The following is a 24,072-nucleotide window of genomic DNA, read 5'->3' on the forward strand; positions in this document are numbered from 1 at the left end:
GGCTGGTATTGATAACCCACTTTTTTATCTTGGTGATGGTGCAGCACCAAGACAGAAATCAGTAGCAGGACATAAATCTACCTAAGGACAGAATACTGCAGAATTTTATACTTTAAGAAAGGGATGCCAAAACAGCTCCTAGTTTTCTATATCGGTATCACCCCTGGCTGGCAATTGCATGAAAGCCTCATCAGCTACGTGTGTTTTATGGATCTGCAGCCCACAAATGCACCGGGGACACGGGCAGGGTCTCAGCTCCCCAGGCTCCAGGAACAGCTGGAAAGCTGCACAGAGAAGTGGAAATACATTCACTACCTGTATCAGCATCCTTGTCCAGGGCTGGACAAAACTGACGTTCCCTGGCTTAGTCCTTCCCCTGCTTTAAAGTGCACAAAGCGCTAGAAACAATTTTAGGATTGAAGTATTATAAAGGAACTGTAAAGAGACCTTCACGCTTCAGGCACAGAGGAGAGCGGGACATTGCACCCACCCAACAGAGCGTTTGTCTGTCAAAATCAAGGGCAGTTTAACTTTATCTTTACATGAGAACATTGCTCTGGATAGAGACAGATTACTTTATGGAACATTTCACTGGGTTTTATTAAAACCAGAAAAATATTAAACTCTTCCAAAGTACTTCTGTTTTCTCCCCTTCTAACGACATTCAGTGTTTCCCTCCTCCTGTAACTTCTCCACCACATCGTGGCCATGCCTCCTAAAAATTCCTCAACTTTGGGAAAAATACAAGTAGCAGAAACACAGCAAAGTGCATGGAATCACAGATCAGGGTCTGGTAATGCAAATAACCCCTCTACGAGCCCCTGAACAAATATATGCGCCAGCACTTCACTGGAATTACCAACAGGCGGGGTAGCTCCATACCAAGACATTTACATTTCCCTTTAACACTATCCCAAACCGGCTGGTAAACTGAGAAGCTGCTCTCCCCACCCCGATAACATCAGATGGAGTAAGAGATACTCCCTCTCCCTATAAACCTGACTGCTGGGTGAGCTGGTTTGTTTACACACGTACCAGGCAAATCTATTCTTCAAGAAGCAGAAAGCAATGAGTACAGCCTGGAGCAATAACGGGCTGAAAGACCTTCCTGCAAAGCCAAGCTGCGTGAAAAAAAAAACCTAAGCACTACTTAAGAATATGCCCCTGCTGGCAATTCCAGAAAGTTGGGTTGTTGAGGACTTAATTGCATTTCTTAATCAACTAATGTCTACGCCTCTCCAAATAAACCCCGCAGAAATCGCAATAGAAACTCAGGGTGCCGGGAAATGCGTGGCAGGAGGGGAAATAACTGCTTTGGGAACATTTGGTTTATTGGCAAGCTGCAGATTTAGGGAATAGCTGAGAAATAAAGCAGGTGCTCACAGGCAGGGGGCTCAGTTTGATCAGACTGGGGAGTGACAAGGGGGGCAGGAGGAGCAGAGAGAAAGCGCCCAGGAGCCAAACCGAGTGATAAGCTGATTGCCAGGATGAAGCAAAGGCTGAGACACCCTATGTTAAGGGACAAGAGGGGAGATATTTTGCACACTGTTTCCCAAGGCTGCCCCAGTGATGGGGCACAGCACAGCGATGGTGGCAGGTGGGGTGACACCATCATGCCAGCTGCCCCAAGCACAGACCTGTCCCGTTGGGGACACCTCTCCCGCCCCATATGCCCACAAGTCCTGGCACAGCTGTGGGGTGGGAGGGAGACTGTGGGGAGACAGCAAAGCACAGACCAAGCTCTGCTGTCCAAGGAATCACAGAATCCCAGGATGTCAGGGGTTGGAAAGGACCTGGAAAGCTCATCCAGTGCAATCCCCCCATGGAGCAGGAACACCCAGCTGAGGTTCCACAGGAAGGTGTCCAGGCGGGTTTGAATGTCTGCAGAGAAGGAGACTCCACAACCCCCCTGGGCAGCCTGGGCCAGGCTCTGACACCCTCACCAGGAAGAAGTTGCTTCTCAGATTTAAGTGGAACCTCCTGTGTTCCAGTTTGCACCCATTGCCCCTTGTCATCGAGAAGAGCCCGGTTCCATCCTCCTGACACTCACCCTTTATATATCTGTAAACATTAATAATGTCACCCCTCAGCCTCCTCTTCTCCAAGCTATATTGTATGAGAACGTTTAGTCAAATTCAGGCTGTTGTTTCCAGCCGTTCTCACCACCGTGACTTGATCCTGTCACAATGGAAAGTGCTGGTCCCACTGGGGACAGACCCCAACACCCTGTGTCCTGGACCAAGCGCTTCTGCTTGGCCTTTTCCACTCAGGTAAAAGGGTTTGTACACATATGATTAACACTTCTGTGCAAGTCTTACTTAATTTTGGTTACATTTCTACTTTGTTTCCTCCCTCCCTGTTCTGCTGCCAGGCAGGCGTCCAGAGAAGCTGTAACATACCTCAGGGATCGCTCCCAGCTGCTCTAACACCATCCTAAAACAGAAACAGCAAGCAAGGCTGTGCAGGAATGCAGCTACTCTGGGGGGGGAACCAAGGACACCCAGGTAAGGAACCCCCCAATATCTTGCTGAGAAAGACCAGGTGTTCCCAGGCTCGCGGCAGCACAGACCTGCGCAGTCCCCATCTCGTCCTCTGCGCCACACCAAGGCTGTGTCCAGCCCAGGCTGCTCCTGTGCGTACAACACAGGAGCATTTGGAAGACAAGGGTCACAACTTTAATTTCAATTTCAACACTGAAACATCTGCCGCCTCCTGTAGCAGGAAATGAAGGAAACAAATGTCATCATCAGTAAGGCGTTTGCTCTGAGCTGATTCTTGCATGGGATTTCGTTTCGCCACGTTTAAGAAATTACCTGTTGACAGATTCAATTTTGCCATTGGAAAAAGTGCTTTCAAACAAGAATTACTCTGCATCAGCACGATTCAGCACACAGCTGAGTGGCTGAGAAGGTTTCACCCGTGCTGACAGCTATTTCCACGCTATTAACTGCTACCACACAACAAAAACAACACTTAAGGAGGCTCACAGGGCTCATCCTCCTCCTGTTTCCCAAGGAAACTCCCTGGCTTATGTCTAGACACCCTGCAAATGTGGGAGCACAGTCCCAGGGACACAGAGCCAGCTCACAGCCCGTTCACTGAGGCACTGGGAGCAGCAGAGTCCCAGCTGCTCGGGGAGCTGGATCCATCAGAGCTGCCTCAACACCAACCACCACCCAGGCTGGGCTTGGTAAAGCCACGCTGGGGACTTTGCTGTCACAGCTACCCTGGCAGCCACCTCCAAGGGTGTTTAACATGAACACAGCTGCAGTGCTGCCTCTGGCTACACAACAGACGTGTGGGGCAGGGGTTTGCAAAGAGGTTATTGCAGCAGGTGTGTGCATCTCCCATGGCTGAGAGGTGACACTCGGGGCAGAGGGACCAGCAGACAACAACAGCAGTAGTCAAGACAGTCTTTAAGCCGAGCCTTAGCCCAGCAGTACTGCCCAGCTCTTGGCCACGCTGCTGTTGAGCCCAACAGCTGCCTCTCCATCTCGACTCCTACAGGACATTAATTACCACTTTGGGGTGCTTTTTCTGCTTGAGGTGCCTGAAATAACAAAAAGATGAGGTGAGGTCTGATCCGAGGCACATTTTGGGGTCAGTCTGCTGGGACAGTGCTCCAGATCACCCAAGGCAGCAGGATACCTTTTGTCCTTGAGGAACTGGGGGACCAGGGGTTCACGTCACATCCTCCAGTCACCACGGGGAATCAACCACATACCCCCGGGCAGCCTGGATACGCTTCTGGCTGTAAAGCAAACCAGCAAGGTCAGTGTGAACAAACAGTGAGAGACACGGGGAGTTGTACCACTTCACACTGAAAATGTCATTACAATCTAATAGAAAGAAATCCTTCCTTATCTCTCCTGCATCTCTTATCCTTCATGCTCAAGTAGTCACCATTAGCGTCTCAATCGTTTAAGCCACACAATGTTATCACAGATATATTTTTTCTTTCTGTTTTTTTGTAATAATTATAGCTGCTTTTGAATACAGAACAGCCTGAAGGCAAGGAGACATTCACACTCTCTTCTTTACATATATTTTCTTTCTTCTGCTGCACCAAAAGCTTAAAGGAACAAGCAGCTCCCCTGGCAATAAGCACATTAGAGCAACGATTCAGCTGATGAAATGGCATTTCTCAGAGAATTAGCAGTCCGACACTTGCAGAGCATTTTGCACAGTTCATCTTCCTCCTGACTCAAGAGCACCTATGAGTTTCTGCTGGCTGATGGTTTCCAAAGTGCTTTTAATGAAACAAGGTTTTGATCCCAGAACTACATCAATGACAATTCACAGCCCAAATGGTCCTTGCGGTTGTGAAAAATCTAGAGGACTTAAGCCTGAACAGATCATAAAAATCAAACTGCTCTGAAGCACAAGGTGAGCACTGGGAGCTGGTCCCATCTTTCCAGCATGGAGGCCACATCTGTTGGGATGGCACTGGGGACCGTCACCTGTCACGCTGTCCCCTGGAAACAGGTGGCTCTAAGAACGTTTCACCAGAGCTTTGCACTAGTGCAAGCCTTTCATTTCACATTTATTACTGACCACCATCATTGGCTGCTTCACCTATGGGGAAGATGGGCATCAGGCCCTGATGAAACCCTGGATCCTCTGATTGTGACTCCAGGGAAGGCTGAGGGAAGGCAAGAGATTAATAATAGCAAAACTTGGGAAATACAGCCACCTCTTCAACTTGCCACGGACACACAGATATGGGAAGTAGTGTGAAGATTTGCAACAACCTGCACAGCCACCGGTGCACACACACCAGCACCTCCTTCGTTCCTTCATTCACTTTAATTCACACATGCCTTCTTGTGCCTTCTCACGAGAAGGCCTGTTAGGTCAGGTCTACACTGAGTAACTGGCCCAGGCCTTACCATTCACCTCCTGCTCATCCACACAAAACAGTCTGTGCCCCAAGTTTGCTGCAAGCTGGATTTTAGCCCAGAACCACTGAATGGAACAAGATCATAGAATCATTTTGGTTGGAAGAGACACTTAAGATCACTGTGTCCAACCATAACTTAACTCTGGCACTAACCCATGTCCCTAAGAGCCTCATTTCTGCATCTTTTAAACCCCTCCCGGGACGGTGACTCCACCACTGCCCTGGGCAGCCTGTTCCAATGCCCGACAGCCCTTTCCATGAAGAAATGTTTCCTAATATCCTATCTAAACCTCCCTGGCACAACTTGAGATGGTGAAGGCAAAGCCAGTGGACAGCTGACAATCCCCCGGTCACTTCCCAAAGCCCCATGGTGGCTTCTTCCACAGCTGAGAGCGAAGGAATCCCAGTGTCCACCCAAAACTACCATAGAAAGCCAAGGGCAAGGAATGTTTCAGCCCCAGGGTGGTAATGCTGGGTGCCTTCTGCCCTGATCCCGTAGCAAAGCTGTGCAGGGAGGTCAGGCTGACCTGGCAGCTGGATGCCCAAGCACCCCTGCTCCACAGCTCCGTCCCAGCGCCCGGTGGGACCGCACAGGGACACAGCCGCACGCCAGATCCCTCCTCCGCCAGACGGATCGGTTACGCTATCACACACGCCAACTGCAGCGGTTTCCATTTCAAGCCTTTTGATAATGAATGCTCCTGCCTCCAGATAAGCAAACTTGTTAAACTACGCTACAAAACCCATCCTTTCAGGCATACAGAACAGATGTGCTGGAGGGAAAGGTAGCCAGACAGGGATATCTCTGTTGCCTGATGAATGTCAGGTGCCTCCACCAACCTTGAATTTAACCTTGGAAAAGCTGGAAATACCACCTGAACTACAGCGGCGTTGCAGGCTCACTGAACTGTAGCAATGCATTAGCAAACTTGCTGGTTTACATCACTTCTCCTGCTGTAGGGCTGAAGTCTGATCTCTGCTGTACTTTCCCAAACAGTGCCTGCTTGAAAGCTTTTGCGTATGTATTCCAGGACGTTCAGATCAATCAGAAATAGGAGAGAAAGGGGGGAAAAAATAACCAGCTAATCCCCAGCCCTTCCCTCGGAATGTAAAACCATCCAGAAATCAAATAGCCCTTGGGGGTACCTGTCAATTCCGGTTGACTGGGCTGAATTAACCAGGGATATGTTGCATTTATTTGCATGATATTTGTGAACAGAATAACCCCGCTTTCAACAGTTATATATATTTATCTCTAAAGATACAAAAAAAAGAAAAAAAGAGAAAAAAACTAAAGGCAGGCTATCTCTGTGTTCTGGCACATGTTTCCATCTCTCAGCGGTGCACAGTAGGCCAGGACAAAACGACTCAGTAACTCGTGCCCTGAAGCACGCGTTCAGACAAATGACACAGGCAGTCACGCCAAATAACTCCTCTCCAATCTACCAGCCAGGTCAGGCTCTCCACGCTGCCATCCAGCCTCTGATCATGGTGGGGCTTTATTCCACCACCATCTGGCAGAGCAAGGCACCTCTGGACACAGAGTTGTCCGGGTGGCCCAGGTCATTAACAGCTGTAGCATCCAGTAATTTACTTTTGCTGGTCTTACAGATGGGAATTCAGGAGTGCAGGTTATTGCAACACGCACACCAAGCCTTGTGCATCAGCACCAATGAGCAGGAGCTGGGTTTGGACACAGGCTCAAGGCAGTGCAGGAAGTGGACGGGTCATGGTGGTATTCTGGGCAACCTTGGGTCCCACTAGAGCTGTCAGCTACTGCTGAAAGCACTTCTGAACCACCAAGTGAGGGAGAACGGTGCATTGTGCTTGTGGCCAGCAAGGACAGACGCCATTATGGGGGCAAGGAGAAGACCTCTGGCAGTGCCAAATAATTCCCAGGGCTGGAACAACACTGGGCTGAGAGTTTCTGTTAAAAGGGTGGCACATGGCCAGCGCAGCACAGAGGGACAGGATGGGAACAGAGTGACCGATGTCATCGCTGACACGCCACAGAGGAGCCAAGCCAGGAGGGTGCATACAGCCGGTTCTCATGATGCCAGCGCTGCCCTCCGCGTCAGATCTTTGCACAATTGTTTCTGTGAGCTTCAGATATTTCCTGCAATGGTCACTGACTCTTCCCAGGTTAATAAAGGGGACTCCACCCCCCTGCCCTGGGGTCAAAGCATGATCCTGCACCACAAGAAGGTAAAGGGATGACTGTTTGGTGCAGTACCAAGGAAAAGAAGAAGAAACTCAGAATTTGGAAGAGCCAGGTGGAGAACGAGGGTCATCACCACTCTGCACACCTGGGCAAAAGGTCCTGAAGCCAGCAAGCCACAGGCTGGTAGAACCACGAAGACTGCGCCTCCCACCCAAGTCTGGCAAATCTTCCCAGTGCTGCAAAGAGGCATCACAGCAATGGCACCAGAGAATCACAGCTCAGAACAAGGGTAGCCACTCTGTGTGCCAAGGTCCTACAGCTCAGCTCAGCTAGAATAGTGAGCAACTTGGATCTGAGGCCCCCCACACCTTGGGAATGAGTGTATCCAACAGCAGCCAAGCCCAGCATGGATGCTCTTTGAGGTTTAACATGGCCTTCATTCAACTTGGCTTCATTCCCTTTCAAAGCAGATTAAGCTATGGTAATTAAAGCTCTTTTAACTTGCAAAGTTCAGTTGGATCCATTTTCCTGTTTACACCCTCTGGGAGCCGGCCCTGACGAGCTCGGGACCAGGAGCAGCAGAGGAAGGTGCTTTGGTGTGATGACCGGACCGTGCAGCAGCCGAGCAGCCCGGGGACAACCAGGGCACCTGTGACCGCGTCTCCATGGGGACTGACGGGAAGGGGCTGCCTGGGGCTGTGTGGGGCTCAGGGATGTGACGAGCTGCAGGATTCTGAGCATTTCACGTTGATACAGAGCAAGGAGTAAAGGAACACTGTGCAGAGAAACACCTCCTACCTACAGCTTCAAAGAGTCACTGCCGGCCCTGTCAAGGTGACACTGAGGGATAGGGGGTGGGGGACACCAGCAAGCCAGCACTGCCTGCCTTTCTCTTCTCTTTAAAGTAAAAATAATGGGGCTTTCTCCCTTGTGGCCCACATGAATATTTCATCAGCAAACCACCTCATCCTCTATCAGATTTTCTGCACTCTGGCTGAGGTGGGAAGCTGCAGGTTACAGATTCCTCCACAGCCTTTCCAGGTGGAGCTGAGGACATTTTGGGCATACAAACTAAGTGCTGGGGACAGCCAGAGTGACCCAGGATAACAGGATGCAAATATGTCAAGGCTCCAAGCAACTCCATGCCTTTGGGAAGCAAGTACCTCGCTCGCTCATATGACAGGTCTTTGATATCCCATGAACACTGGTGAGGAAAAACCATGTCCTGCTTGTACCAGACAAACTGGTTCCCTATCCATCACCACTGAGAGCGTGAGCAGAGTCTTCCCAACCCAAACTATTCTATGATTCCCCAGCCTATCCTTCAGTGCAAGGGCATCTGAACACTGCTCCTCTGCATCTACAAGTCTCCAGGTCTGTTTGGGCATGGGAAGCACGAGGGAGGAGAAACACTAAATCCCCGAGATCAGATACTGCACCTTGAACTTATCCTCTGCTGGCTTCACTTATTATAAGGCTGATTTCTAAGGAGGGCGGGCTCACAGCAAGAGGACTGGAATTAGGTGTGCTGATACGCTTTCCTTTCTGTCGAAGACCCAAGATGCAGGCTCTGTTGGAGTGGCCAGCACTGGCCAGACCCCACCAGCTCCCCTGGGTACCGTTACAAAAGCCATTTCATTCCCTTCCCACTCCTTTTTCACTTGCCAGAGGCTTCTGCGCAGCACTGCTCAGGCCCTTCCTGGCTCAGCCTGCCTTTCCCCAAACAGAAAAGGAAAATCCTCCATTTTGCTTGATAGCATAACTGCCAAGAGACCCAGGAAAGCCTGATGAGAACACCTGAGGAAAGGCCTGAAACACACGCAGAAGGGCAGTAATGCACTCTGAGATCCAGCCCTCCAAATCCATGAGAACATAACATCCATGTCAGCCTCTCAATGACCACATTGGCCATGGTCGTCAGCCAAAACCACCACCTGTTCAGGAAAAGTCTTAAAAGCAGCTTCTGGCCTGACCACTGTTCCGGCAGGACCCTCATAACCAGACAAGCTGCATCTGTCTCCAGCTCGGGTTCTACTTGTGCCAAGTGGGAACAAAGCCAACCCATCCTGTCCTGCAGGACTCCTCAGGGGAGATGGAGGGAGAGCTACAGACCTGAGAGAAAACCAGGATGCAGAGTATCCCGGAGACAGACTATCCCAAAGGAGGCCGGAATCACATGAATGAAAGCATAAAGGGAACAAGGAGGGTTGGTACCTACAGGTAACCGCAGACAGGTCCCCGTGGCTGTGGCTGTCCCCCTTGCTCACCTTTTTCTCATCTCCCTCTTGCAGGAGCTGGAGGTGGCTCCTCTTCTCGCTGTCCTTGCGGAGGGAGCTGTTCTGGTGGTGGGGCAGTCCCGTCGGCGGGGACACGCTCCGGCCCTGCGGGTCCACCCAGGTGTAGATGTGGTTGGTGACATAACCCCCGGGGATGCGTCCCACCGAATGTACAGACAGGTTCAGCTTCTTGCAGCCTTTCAGCACCTGGAAGACAAACCACGGAGGGAGTTAATGCCTATGGAGGGGGAAGGACAATCTTCCTTGGGACTCTAGGGTGACACGGCTTCGATCTTCCTTGAGGTCGAAAGATGCCAAGCTACTCTACAACCACCAGCTGAATGATTGAGTTACACACACTAGTGAAAGAAGTGGGATTTCTTCTGTTCCCTCCTGAATAACAACAGTGTTATGGCAAAGCTGCTGCCAACAGCGAAAATACGTTCATCCCATCAGCCAGGGAAAGAGCCGGGTGAAGGAGAGCATGGGAGGCAAGGTGGGTAGTGACATGGCCAGAGGAACCTCAGTGTGGGCTGAACCTGAGACTGAGCAGCTTCTGTAGCTTTGGAGAGGAGCTGGAGCAGGACAGGGATCAATGCTGGAGGACAACAGCACTGCTGGTCCCCTCAGCTCACCCTGAGCTTGGCCATGGGAAACGCTCCACAACGCTCCCAGAAATCCAGCCTCTGTTGCTGTTTCATTACCAGCTGCTTCCCCAGCACAAGTAGTCAATTAATGAGTACAAGAGTTAATAAATATATACATAGATTTGAAACAGCATGCACCGAGATGACCTTGCGATCCAGATAAGCCCATTTGCAATTGTTCCTCCATTCCTCCAGCCTCCACTGTGAGAAGCTGACACAAGCTTTATAATAAATTTAAATTAACATATAGGAGCTCTCTCTGGGGACAGCTGTACATGCTGATCCCTTCTGAGGCCTCAAGAACATCAATGCTCCAGATCTGCTCTCAGAAAGGAGATGCTTTGGGTTCTGTATTTTTCCCCACATAGATATGGCCTTTTGATGAGCTGCTCCCGCAAGGTCTCCTCTCCCCACTGAGCAGAGAAGCTGCCGAGCAAAGCTCGTGACTGGGAAGAACTAATACCAGCAGCTCTTCAGTAAAGAGTAATATCGCCAGTAATACTGGGCTGGCCGAGTCCCAGCTCTGACCTGGCAACGCTGCTGTCCTTCCCTGCCAGAGCCAGAGAGAATCCAGCCCGCCAATTCCCAGTTCAGCATCTCCATCACATACAGCAACTTGGCTGCAACTTTGTCACATGCTCCCAAGGTCATCACGTGCCTGGAGAGCTTAAACGAGAACTGCGAAACCAACAGCCCCATCAGAACAACCGCACAGCACTTTGACATCCTGGGCTGCTTGCTAACTCTGGTCTCTGTCCCCTCAAACCCATCCTCTGCTGCGATGTCTTCTCCCCTGCGAGCTCATGGAGCCCAGGCTGGCCAGCAGACAGGAGAGGTGCTCACCAGGCTCCAGTCTCGCTGGCATCAGCACAAGACTCACTGGGACAATGGAGCTATTCCTGAGCCCCCCGTCCACGCCTGGGCACCGCTCAAAGGGACAGCACTGCGCAGGTGCCCAGCCACGCTTCAGGGCACAGTTCAGCTTCCCAAGCCAAAGCCCCTGCATCAGCTGCCACACCAACACACTCAGGATGATCTGAACTCTGCGGCATTGAGCTGGGGGTGGCAGGGAGGCTTCTCATCTGCTCTAGACCTACCAGTGCAGAGTGACCCCTATTGAGATGGGGTACAGCCCCCACAGAAACAATCTCTCCCCCTGCTCCCTGCATTCGCTGCCACCCCATTCCCACAAGGGTCTTTTTGGGGCTGGCACAGGGATCCCATCTCCTCCCTTCCTCAGAGCATCCATCCTGGCAGGGGAAGGGGGACCAAGAACAACCTCTGGAAGAAGGGACACCAGGAGGAGTGACAGGGACTCCCGCTCTGCGCTGGGAACAGGGCAGTGGTCATTGCTCAAGGTGGCAGCAAGCAGAGCACTGGCTGTTCCTGTCCTACCTCGGCTAAATGTCACCCCCTGAAAGCGCCGGAACAGCAGTAGAGCCGTTCTCTGGAGGCATGGGAAAATTTCCAGGGACGAGAGGCCAGAGATTTACAAGGGACTTTTTATGTCCCCCTGCAGCTCCCTTGACAAGGCCACCAGGAGATGGGATCTCAGTCAGAGGGAGATGTTTTATGCATGAAGGTGACAGCAGTGAGCAGGGAGGCCAGGAGAGCAGCCGCCTGGCTCAAGGCACCAGCCTCAGCACAAGAGGAGGGAGGGAAGCTGGCGGTGCCCATCGGGACATTGCTGGTGACAGCCTCTCCCAGCAGAAGGCTGGGGACACTCTGTATAGTCCTTTACACATTTACAGAGGCTTCTCGAGGATTCAGCAAGTGAAGCAGTTTCCTGCCCAGCGCATTGTTTCTCCTCTGACATCCACACACCGAACTAGACTTTAACAAAGCACTTGGCATGTGGAGCCGCAAAGTGATGAGGCATCAGGTGAGCCAAACGGGAGAAGCTTCCATCATACATCCAAATAGAGACAAGAATCACTATCTGCAGCTGTGGTGAGCTCCAAACAAGCAGAGCTACTTTCCACCTGCCTGCACTGGAAGAAACGCTAATGTTTCCCCCTCTGTGGTTTTGTTTCTTGCTTTACCAAGGCTGGTGCATCTGTTCATCCTCTGGTTTGTAAGAATGCCCTCCTGGCATCTGGGGAAAAGTCTGTTGCCTTTGGGAGAGAGGAAAAACGGTGGTCTCAGTGGTATTAGAAGAGATCTCTGGAACAGGAGAAGTGGTGCAGTGCTCTGGTGGGAACACGCTGGGCCAGCAGCCCATGCAGAGGGACCATCACTGCACAGCCCATGACTCATCCTGCGCACAAAACCAACCCCACACTGACCTGGGGGGCTTCACCCCTGTCCCCACTGAGCCCCCAGCACATCTGCCACACCAGCAGAGCCAACCACTTCCACTGGTGTGTTTTTCCTATTTATCATCCCTGTGCTTTGACAGGCTTTAGATTGGGAGCCAAAAAACCTCCAGCTGTTACAGATCCTGACATAATAAGTAGCTTGCTATTTTTCAGTGCCTCAGTTTCCATGCATTGAGGCTGACAAATCATCCGCTTTTGGAAATAAGGCTGAGACAACTCCAACAGCAAGTCCCCTCCAAGCTGGTTCATCTGGATTGTCCACCCAGGCACAGAAGACAGAGCCAGGATGACTTTCTCACCAAGCCTGGGGCCCAAGGCAGGTGCCCTCAGCAGCTGCTCTCTGCTCCACCCCATTTCGCCCCTTCTGCTCTGCTAATACCCATTTCCACCAGGCTCTCCGCAGCTCTTGGAGTCTGGAGAAAACAAGGTTGATTTGACATATCGAATAAGTCGGCAGGTAATTTTCTCATCCACTGAGCATGATCATCCAGCATCTTTGGAAAGTTAGCAGCACATGATAACTACTCTCTCTTGCCAGCTGTTCTTCAGGTCATTACAACATGCTTTGGGAGAAGCCTCCCTCCAAAGGATGCTCCAACCTCCTATGAGGAATCCAAGTGACCACCCAGACGAGCATTTGCCATAAATTTCTTAACACCATCTTGGTCCTGACAATTTTTATTGCTACATCACTGGGATACAGAGTAGATTTAATGGGGCCATTTATGCCTGTGACTAAGGTAATGAGGTGCAGCCTACTGCTGCACTACCGCTGGGCCAGGATCTTATCTCCTGCTTTCCAAGTGATGCAAGGCCAAGCTTTGCTAAGCCTGAGGGCTGCGGGGGGCTTTGGGCAGCTCAACTCCCATCCAGCTGTAGCTGGGGTACCCAAGGAAACCACTTCAGAATGAGAACTGAGGTACAAGCCTTGCATCTAATAAAAGAAAGTGCTTTGAGCATAGAGGTGCTGCAAAAATGGAAATCACTAATAGCCATCCAAGGAGGCCGAGCTGGAGAGGCAGTGGAGCCTCTGCAAGCCCTTGGGGACACACCAGTGCTAGGGGACGATGATAACTGTGTTACAAATGGGCAATTCAGCAGCTTGGGCAGGATGGGAGGTTTTCAAGCCAAGGATGCAGCGGCAAAGCCGTTTGTCACAGGGGAGGAGGTGGCCATCAGGGACCATTTCTACTGCATGAGGCAGGACCCATTTTCTAGCTGGTCTCCCTGAACATCAAGCGATCAGCAGGAATCATTATCCAGCCCTATCGCATCGGCTTCTCCCGCACTGTGCATCCACCATGGACCCCGGAATGTGTTTGCAGAGGGTTCCAAAGCCCACCTGAGCACGGGCTTTCAGCCAGCTGCACTGTCCCCTTGGTTAAGGGGGCTTTGTGACAGGTCTCCACCGCTGTCCCCTCCTCCCTCACAAGCCTCCAGGCCGCCGGTCCCCGTGCTCATTGAGCGCTTTGCCTCTCCCGGTGAGGTGTCACAGCGTCAGCGAGCTGGCACGAGTCCACTGACCTCGATTTTGCTGTCAGCCCTATTTATAAAGCAACAACAGCAAGCGAGAGGGCCAGCACCTGCCCACACGAACAATACACTTCCCGTGAAGCAGGTCACCCCAGCTCCCTGGGACAAAAGGACAAGCTCTTCAAGGCAGTTTTTATCGAACCTAAAAAGCATGGGGGCCATGGAGAGAAAGGATGGGAATACTACAAGAACTTCTTCCTCACAGACATGCAAGTTGTCTCGTGTTCAATGCCTGCAGAGATATCACCACAAAACCAACCAAAAAACTCATCCCACAAGCTCTCTGGGAAAGCGGATTATTTGATGGGCACACTGAACATTACCTATTTGCAGCAGACGACTAAATAAAATTATTCCACCTCCTTAATCCCCTCTGCAGAATTCAGGCAGTGCAGACTGCGTCTCCATTTCTTTTCTCGAGCCATTTCAGGGACTTGTTACACGGTTTTCAGTGCTGCTGTGTTTTGCTCCAGACTCAGATGAAATTCGGCTTTGCCCCATTCATAATGCATTTGAAGACTGTGATAGGAAAGGTTTAACACTGGCACCACAGTGTGCAAGCACACCTGCTAGAAGACAAACTTAAGGAAATAATTGAGTTGAATTTGGGGATTGGTGCCAAAACATTTAGCAGGGAAACAGTCACCAACTGCCTAGAAACGTTATTAGAAGTGGCAAGTGCCAGAGATGGGCAGATTGATTCCAGAAGGCCACTGATGCCCTGACAACACACTATTTAATTATCTATCGAGTCCTCCGAGAGTGAAGTAGGTTATTTAAAATCATCAAAAACAGGAAACACGCACCTCACGTACCCACAGTTCGCACCTTTTTAAACAACAAAATAAGCCAAACCGACACACAATGCAGGGTGTTCTTTGCTCAGATGAAGACTGGGGGCTGCCACCCCTCCCTGACCCCCACCTGTGCCAGGCCACTCTCGCCCAGCACGTCTTGCATTACTGAAGGTTTTCCTCTCTCGCCTTCCAAATTTTCCCCTTGTTCTTTCCACTTCTCGAGGGCGACGAAAGGTTGAAGGCTGCGTAAAAGCATCTCCCCGGCCTTCAAAATATCCCCCCCCTTGTAGGAAGGCAGATGTCAGAAATCAATGACAATTAATCACCAGTATTCTTCTGGCAGCTTGAATACAATATGCGTCTCGTATGGATACAGCCCACTCACCTTCGCCGCTAATGAAATGAGCAATCTATTCCAATTCATTCCGTTAGTGGGCAGATCACAGTTTGCTACAAGAAGCATTAAGTATGAGCCATCCTCCCCCTTGCTGCAGACGCAAGCTGCTTTCTTCTGGCAATAAGAGACTCGCCAGAGCTGTTTGGCTCCTTGGGCAGCTCAAATAATGGGCAGCCAAGCGCTCGCTCCATTTGCGAGCTCCAAAGGTCAGTGCGGAGGTTATCAATCATCAAAGTACCACGCAATGTCACACCAAGTCCCAAAAAAGTAAGGCACAGGCTTGAAAAAAAAAAAAGCTGCGAGGGGGAAAGAAATGCAGAGATACCACAGGAGGGAGGCAGAGGGAGCTTTTACAGCATGTTCCAGCACTGTGGAGGGAAGACTTTGCAGAAGTTTGTCTAACCGCTATTTGCTGCCCTGTCCTGGGGTGCTCCTGCCAGACACAGGTGGACTCGGGCAGTTTTAAGCTGGTGGGCTCAGCTAGAATGAGCAAAGCCATCTCAGTGGCTGTGCAAATGACACGAGTCCCCATGTCTATGGAGCAGGGGGCTGCAGGGGCAGCACTGCCAGAGCCTCTGCAGAACCACCGATTGAGCCACATCAGCTAAATGGTTTCTCTGCCGGTGGAAAGGCCAGAGCAGAAGACAACAGGCAGATGGACCACCTGCCTGCCTGCCCCCAAAGCCTTGCTCCAGAGACCCACTGCAGGCAGGACAAATATAAGACTATTACAGCTCCCACTACACACCTCGGTTAAGGCCAAGTTTGCCAGGTGACATGCAAACGCATAGGGAGAGGTTGTCCCCTGCCCAAGACCTCAGCCGTAAATAAGATGCTTCCGATCAAATATATCCTCCCCCCATCTACAGATGAAGAGCAGGGAACTGCTTCTGTGCAGAGGAACCGGGAGATGCGTCTGCACTGACGTACACAAAGTTCATCCCTGTGCTGCTGGGGAGCGGGGAAAACTGGTCCAGGAAAAAGGTGACACAGAGGCAGGTGGGGAGAAGGGGATAGGAGGACGGCTGGAGGGGAGAGGAGGTGCCAGAGTGCTGGGCAAGAGGAACCAGAGAGGGATGCAATGGGTAACAGCAAAGGAGATGGAGGGGGTGAAATGGCCTGTCAGGAAGATAAAAGGCAATTACAGGAGGCATACTCCAACTTCTCCCCCTCCGCCGAGACAAAGGTGACAGCAGTTTGGCTTTCAAGTGGTGGCGTTTATGCAAATAAATGCAAATTGATGCATAATTGTGGTGATTGCACACATTTAGCCCCAGGGTACCAGGAAGCCCACGATCCTTTCACCTGGAAAGGTCAAATGCAATCTTAGCTCCAGGGCTTCTCCCTCACCCCTCCAATGACTGACACCCCCATCCCCGCTCACAGACAACAGCCTGTCACCTCAAGGTTGGTCACCGCCCTGTGCATCCCTCAGGAAAGTCCAGGACAATTTAGAAAACCAGCAGAAAACTCCACAAACTTTATTTCAATGCAGGCCTGGAAAGCTGTTTGGGTGCCTCCTGGGGTGAGGGGGTGCACGAGGGGAATCCCTTCCTCTTGTCTTCTCATTCCACTCCACACCAAGAGATGCTGAAAAATATCATGAGAGCCAACAACAAACTCATATTGTCTAGATATAGTTTTTCCACCAAATAACTAACCAGCTTTGAAATGATCAGCTGGGGGAAATGAGCCAGACAGTTGATGATGCACCAAGGATGCACTCTCAGTGTCTTCAGAAACTGGGGACCCTTCCAGCCTCCGGTGCAGCACATCCCACCCTGAAAGTGACAGACACATTTTCTGAGTCCAGCAATGAGAACCTGGCAGGAGAAGAGCTTCTCCAGGCTGCCCAGGTCTCCGCTTCACTTGCATTTACTTACTAAGCACTTGGTGGTCCGTGACAGGGAGAATTCACAGAGCACCCAGTCAAAAGAAACTAAGCCAAATCATTTTAGCAGACGCATTGTCAGTTCAGGCGAGGGGATTTAGAGCTGAATAATTCTCTGAGCAGACGTGGCATTGAGGAAGATGTCAAGAAAATCCATCATCTTCCCTAAGGACAGAGGAACCGAGTGAAAGATATTTTAGCTCACCAGCTAAGCTGCACACTAATGCTTTTGTTTTCTTCTAACGGGCACCAAAGGAAAGACAGGCTTTTATGCTTTGGGTTATCTTACCAATTTCTCTACAGAGACAAAACTGTTTATTTACAAGGAGCCTACTAAATAATATTTATGCTTCAAGAACTCCAGAATGCCCTAACAGTACTAACCCTGATGAAAAAGCCAATACCCATTTCGAGTACTATCATCCTTGCATTATGGGGAGAGGAGATATTAAGGACTTCATTCTAATCTCTCACATCAGCATAATGTCATTTGATTTCATTAGAGCCGATAGTGATTTTCTAGTGTAGTGAAGGGAAGCAGATGACTAAGTAACTTGCCCACTGAGGGCCATCAATGGCAAAGCAGGAAATATAACCTGCTCCTAACTCCAGTGCAACAGCTAAAGCCACGTTCCCACAGGTGCCCTCTGTGTGCCCAAGTTCACCCCTCTCCAAGCCGCACGTGGTATTAATTTGATCAGCTCAGAGGAGCTGACGGTGACAATGGCCATCATCTCTCGGTCCATGTCGGGCCCTCCGAACCGGCTGAGGTCCAACGCTCGAGTCTGCTCCACCGGTGCCATCCGATCCGTCTGTGAAACCAGGAACGCCACTTGACAGACCTACAAACTAATTTAAAATGCAGATGCCTTCAAGTTCAAGAGCTTTCCCCTCCCCTTTTCCTAGAGGAAGATCCTGGTGACTTTAGACTTGCCACCCTCAGCCTCTGTGCTCAGCTGGCTACGCAAGTTAAAATGGAAACTCTTCACAGGACAGAAAAGCAGAGCAGGAACCTGTGGTATCGACAGCACCTGCATTTTAAGCTGTAGGTGCTTTTTTTGTATGCAGTTCTTGGGTGGTTTTGTTTTTAAGCAGAACAGAGTCCAAGGAATAGGTTACTGCTTTAACTGTTGGGGCAGATGCTGGTCACATCCTCCTCCTCCGTGCTCCAGCTCCCTGAGATCCCTTGGGAAGGCGAGAGGTTTGTAGCGTCTGGATCAGTCACGGACTTCTAAAAATACGCAGAGAGAGAGAGAAGCAAGCAGGCATTTAAAGGAACAAGGCTGACATCCATGCGGGATCAGGGGATTGATGTATTGCTTTCATTCGTTCATCCCAATCATGATTGGGTGTGATGGTCCGCAACTCCACATACTTGGAAGGGTTAAAAACCAACCAAAGAAACCAAGCTGCAGTCCATCCTGCCAGCTGCAGCAACGCCTGTACAGTACAGTGCTTACTGACTACGGCGAATAAGCAGTCTCAGATAATGATAATCAATTAATTGGGCATCACAAGAAAGAATTAAATGAGATTTGCTTCCTTCTAAGTTGCCTGGAAGGTAAAATTTCTCTAAATACGCTTCCAAGGCTGCACATCTCTCTGGTCTTTTAGCAATACCACAAGTGCCCCCCAAGAACTAGCAGCTGTAGTCTGTCCTACCTCGTATGAAAAGCTACAGTCTCTGAAAAGATCGCCTTGTTTGCCATCATGAAAGTCCAAATGAATAGAATATAAAAAGAGTTTTAACCTCCTTTTAATTATTTGTCAATGTCTGCTCGACACTATCAGTGTAAGAGATGGAAAAGCTGGTTTGGAAGGAGCCTGCCCAGGGAGAGCTGCGGCAGGAGCATCGCAGGAGGGACAGCCAGCGGAGACCTTCGCCTTGTCCTTCATCGGCCTCATCACAAGCCCTCCCCTGGCCCCACCGCGCCAGCAGCAGAACCTGCAGCTTGTCCCCAAAGCCACTCGGAAGGACCCAAGACTTGAACTTGAACTACCCCGGTTCCTTCAGAATAAACCCAACGCGAGCCCATTGACTCTGGCAAAGCTACCACAGATTGACACCAGGACAAAAGAATCGTGTTTCCTAAGACCGATGCATACAAATCAGTCTAGTTTTGGTGATTTTGATCAAGCTCATCCAGATTTGCTGTCAGCAGGAACAAAAAGACATGGCAGGGCAAACGGAGGCATAGGTGCAGCTCTTCTGAAGCTGGTGTAGCTCATTAAGCCAAATCCTCAATCAGAAATGATCCAGAGTCATGATACTTCACACTTTCTCTTCTCCTTAAATGATCTAAAGGGCATAAAAATCTAATGCAACGCAACCAAAGCAAGGGATGGGAAGGGAAAGGGAGTGCAAGTTTAATGCAAACCCCAAAGCAGGGGAGAAATACCTCCCTGTGTAAGGTTTTGATGGTTTAAAACCACAAGCTCCTCAATTTTAACCACTCTGGAGAAAATATTACAGCTTATCAATTCAGCCCAACTGCTACAATATGAACCATTTACTATACAGCAAGGCTGGTGAAAGCTAAGTGAGCTCTAAAAATATGACAGACAATACGAAGTTCTCCACTTACACCATAATTCAAATTACAGTGATCTTTTGCAGAAGTGCACTCTTGAATGCCGGAATGATAGAGCTATAATTGTAATGGAGTAATTTAATTTTGATTTGGATGAAATATGGAACACAAAGCAGACAAAGCATAAAGCTCTGCTACTCATATAAAGGTTAAGAAGCTGGTCATTAAGTGAAATGATCTGGAGCGCTTAGGTAATCTTGTCATTTAAGTCAGAATTCCACTTTTTAATCTGATTTCCACTTAAAGTTCTACAAACCCCATTGCACTGGTCACAGGTCACCAGTCAGTTCTCAGCTGGGACAGCGTGTAGCTTATTACTTTCGGCTTCTTTGCCCAGTCTCGTGGCAGTTTTCATTGAGTGCCACCATCCCACTTTTGGTGCAGCACAGCTCTGAGCGACGCCTGAAAACACAAGGTAGAAGACAGAAATTGCTGGAGCGCTGGAAAACAGCTGGGTCACTCCTGCATGGCCAGACATGCATGAAAATACAGCAACAGAGCTATCGTGATTTGTTAAAGGAATGCAGTAGCTGTGTGAATGCTTTCACAAGATCGCAAAACCAAGGCCATGTGTGTATTCTCTGCTCCATCCGAACAGCTGCCTCACCGCCCGTAGTCACAACTGGGCACCCCTAAGCACCCCGACAGACAGAAAGTTGATTTCTGGTTCAGTAAGTTTGTCATCTCGCCCCGGAGAGCGCGATGTGCCAGCAGTGGAAGAGCTTTCCTGATCTCCGCAGTTGTCTTATACCCTGAAGAACAAGCTTTGACAACTTCTCTCACAACAACATCGTTCTGCATATTCTGAATAGTAGTGCTGCCCTAGACAGACAGTTCCTTGCTGCAGGACAGGCGGGATGGAAGCGCAGCACGGGAACGTGCTCCCTCGCAGACAGATGGAGAGCCAGACCATCGCCGCACGCACAGCGCGGGAGCTGTGCCTTCATCAGACAGATGAGAGAGCTCGGCACATCTCCTCCGCTGAGGCAGGCAGGCAGCGTTCGGGAGATCGAGCTGCACAGCGTGGTTTTGTATTAAGAAAGCCTCCCTCTGCTCACCTTTTTCCCCCTCTCTGTATTTGATCCTGAGCATGGTGTACGCATAAATTCCAGGAACAAACCCAGCTCTGGTACAAGCCTCTTTATCCAATATTTCTCTCTCCCATGATCCACTACAGAGCAGAGGAACAGACACAAGCGAGGATATCAGGACACAGTGAGGTTTAGTTCGCTAGAGGAGACCAGAGCACAGCCAGAGCCCTTCACAGAGCTGTTAACATGTCAAGACAGAGCCCGAGTCCCTGGGTTTCAAGGAAAAGCAGAGAATACGAGGTCAAGTCACCCTGTCCATCATCGCCTCTTATCCCTGAAGCTTTGACACCCTGCACGACAGCCAAAACACGGTCTGACATGTTTGTATCTTAAACCCAGAGAAATTCTCCTTTAGCATCACTAAATGCGATCTGCCCTTCGTTTCCCGCTCCCAAATGCGGCGTGCAAGGACAAATTAGCACTTGCTTAACTTTGAAAGTCTCCAGGGGAACCATTACAGCCATAGGGTAAATCACTTTATGACTCTTCCCAAGGAAATAAGTGTTTCTACCACCACTACATGGGTAACGAAACCCTCCCCAGATGCAACACGAGTGCAGGAGCTCTCAAAGATGCCAGCACAGCCGAGCGAATGATGAAACTGTTGTTTAAAGGGGTTCAGCTCACAGGCTGACAATTTCTAAGATTCTCTTTCATTATTAAGATCACACTAGCAAAATATAGCTCTTGTTCACAGAACAACCCCTTGGCAAACTGCATCCTACGGGAATTATTTCTGTGCAGGAAGCACTTAGTTTCACTCAATAGCGTCTCAAAGACATCGTGTACGCTATATCGGAGAACAAACAGAAAGCGATGTGAATTACCCAGCAGAGCAGGTTGAGTTAGAGATGAAGTCATTTAACAGACCAGAGCATTTCTAACACCTGGTTTCTATCCATCCCAACACCATAACCAAAATACAGGGCGTTTTTTGTTTGTTTGTTTGTTTTAAATCTTCAGGGTAAAAATTGCACACTAACTTTCAAAAGCTTACACTGCTGTTGTTCTATCATTAGGAACAACAAAAGAGAAATTCCTACAAACCTCTTCTCTGCTCTCATGATTAGCAGGGACTCAGTTCCAGCCTGGAAGATGTGTCCTTGCTTGGGCACAGATTTAAAGACGGATAGGGAGCACACAGGTTGGCTGTGAAGATGCTGTTCAAAGCTATGTAAGATTAATTCACTGTTGGAGGAATGCGCCACATGAAGCAGTCTGCAAACACGAGTGCTTCAGCTTATTCTGGAAGAATTAACACACAAACAACTGCAAAACAGTCTTGCCACCCCAGGTCCCTGCTCTCCATGTGCTGCATACAAATTGCTGCCCTAAAAGTCGATTCTCTGGCGCTGCTGTCCCATGGGAACCTCCTGAGCTGAGCCCACCAGCCACAAGATCATCCCTATGAATGATCTGTGTCACTCAAACATGGACCTTGCCTCAAAACACGGAGCTTCAAGCAAAAATCCCGCAGCTTATGGGGCTCTCACGCTCAGCATTACATGAAAGCTTTCATTGACAGCATCCCTGCTGGCATGCGCTACAACAGGTCTCTGGGGCATATGGAAAGGTGTGGTGCTGCAGGAAAAGCTGGGGACACTTCAGTTGTGTAACTGTTCTCCTTCTCCCCCTGGCACAGAGTGGATCTGGGATGTGCTCTTGCTTTGGACACACTGCAGTCCTGCAGTGGGTGTTCTGCTTCTCCGTGCCTCAGTTTCCCTACCTTTGGGAGGTGAAAACATGGTACAGCAGCTAGAGTACATGCCTTAAAACCCGGCTCAAGCAGATTTCTAACTTCCACAAGACTCCCAGACTGAAAGGGAGACACAAACAACATCGTTACGTTTCAGAGACGTTGCGATTAAGAAAAGTATCTCTCGGCTCCGAGGGGACGAACCTGTCGTGCCAGAAACTGCAGACGATGCCAGGCTGACCCCCAGCAGCCTGTTCCCGCCCGCGCTATCAGCAGGAACCGTTATTTTCACCGTAAACTTCCCGGTTAGACTTCACCCACGGCTGGTGCCCGCACGGCGGCGGGACGAGCCCGATGTCTCCGGCACGATGCGAACCCGGCGCCGCTCCGCTCCGCGCAGCCCAGGGGCTGCAGGTTCCCACCGCCACGTCCCGGAGAGCCGGGGGGGAACCGGGATGGAGCAGCGAGCGAAGCCGGGGATGGGAGTGAGGTTGGACGGGGCGCACAGAGACAACACCCGGAGAAAGCAGCGGGGCGGGGGGACACGCACAGCCGGCGGCTCCGGGAGGGGCAGAGCGGAATGAAGCGAAGCCCGGGACGCGGGGCACAGCAGCCGGAGCCCCCTTACCTTGACCGCCTCGGCGTGGGTCACCCTGTCCAAGGACTTGCCGTTGACACCCAGGATCTGGTCACCGACGCGCAGCCCCTCCCGCTCGGCCAGCGAGCCCGGCTCCACCAGGGACACGTAGATCCCCACGCCGTGCTCGGCCCCGCCGCGGATGCTGAAGCCCAGGCCCTCGTGGGCCTTGCTCCGCCGCAGGGTCACCTGCCGCAGCTCCCCAGGGACCACGGGCGGCGGGGCAGGGGCCGGCGGGGGGCGGCCGGGCGGCGGCAGGTAGGGCCCCTCGGCAGTGTACTGGTCGAAGAGCAGCTGGTCGGAGCGCGGCAGGACGAGGCGGAGCAGCGGCAGGAGCTGGCGGCGCCGGGGCCCGTCGAGGAGGGCGCGGAGGGAGCGCACCAGGTCGTAGACGTTGCGGCGGCCGTGGTAGGCATTGAGGCAGAGGATGAAGCGCTCCCGCTCCGCCTCGCTCAGCAGCGCCGTCAGCGCCTGGTGCAGCCGCCGCACGTTGGCGGACAGCGGCCGCGGCACCGGTCCCGCCGCCGAGCCCAGGGAGCCCGACGACGAGGAGGACGAGTGCACCGACACGCCGTCCAGCTCCGCGCTCATGGCGCCGGGCGGGACCGGGCGGGACCCGGCGGGACCGGCCCGAAGCGGGAGCGGAGCGCGGAGCCCGGACCCCGCCGCCCCGCTCCACCTGCCGCCCGCTCGCCGGCGCCTCACGGCGGCTCCCCAGGAAGTGACGTGCCCGCCGTTGCCGGGAGACGGGTTATACAGAGCGGCCCCGGCGGCGGGACCGCGCCCCCCCTCACACCCCCGGCCCGCCCAGCGCCCCGCCCCCGCGGCAATTAGCGCGGCCGCTCATTACCGGGGGGCACGGCGGGGTGACGGGGCGGGATGAGCCCTGCCCCGGGACCGCCCCCGCCCGCCCGGGCTGAGGCCGGAGCGCAGCTCGTGGCAGGGATGAGCCGCGCAGGGACAGCGGCACCTGAGCCGGGCACGGGGTGAGGAACGGCGGGTGGGGGCGGACAGCAGGGACACAAAGTCACTGAATCATTCTGGTTGTAAAAGACCCTCTAGATCATCACGTCCAACCCTTATTCCAACCCTGGCACTAACCCATGTCCTGAGAACCTCATGTCCGTCTGTCCAACC

General features: G+C 51.5%; 1 protein-coding gene across 3 annotated transcripts in view; it reads right to left on the minus strand.

Annotated features, from left to right (window-relative positions):
- Window positions 1-23,584, minus strand: part of WHRN (whirlin) — a 45,750-nt gene extending 22,166 nt beyond the window's left edge. The window contains exons 1-2 of one of the 3 annotated variants that reach the window (XM_065854157.2): window positions 22,927-23,584; window positions 9,329-9,544 (exon numbers count right to left, since the gene is read on the minus strand). In XM_065854157.2, the coding sequence (XP_065710229.2) occupies window positions 9,329-9,544; window positions 22,927-23,526 (816 nt within the window). In that variant the 5' untranslated portion in view covers window positions 23,527-23,584. The remainder of the gene's footprint in view (window positions 1-9,328; window positions 9,545-22,926) is intronic. The other 2 variants (XM_065854155.2, XM_065854156.2) reach the window with 2 other exon arrangements.
- Window positions 23,585-24,072: the final 488 nt, after the last annotated feature.

Source organism: Patagioenas fasciata, chromosome 20 (genome assembly GCF_037038585.1).
Source record: "Patagioenas fasciata isolate bPatFas1 chromosome 20, bPatFas1.hap1, whole genome shotgun sequence".
NCBI lineage: Eukaryota > Metazoa > Chordata > Aves > Columbiformes > Columbidae > Patagioenas > Patagioenas fasciata.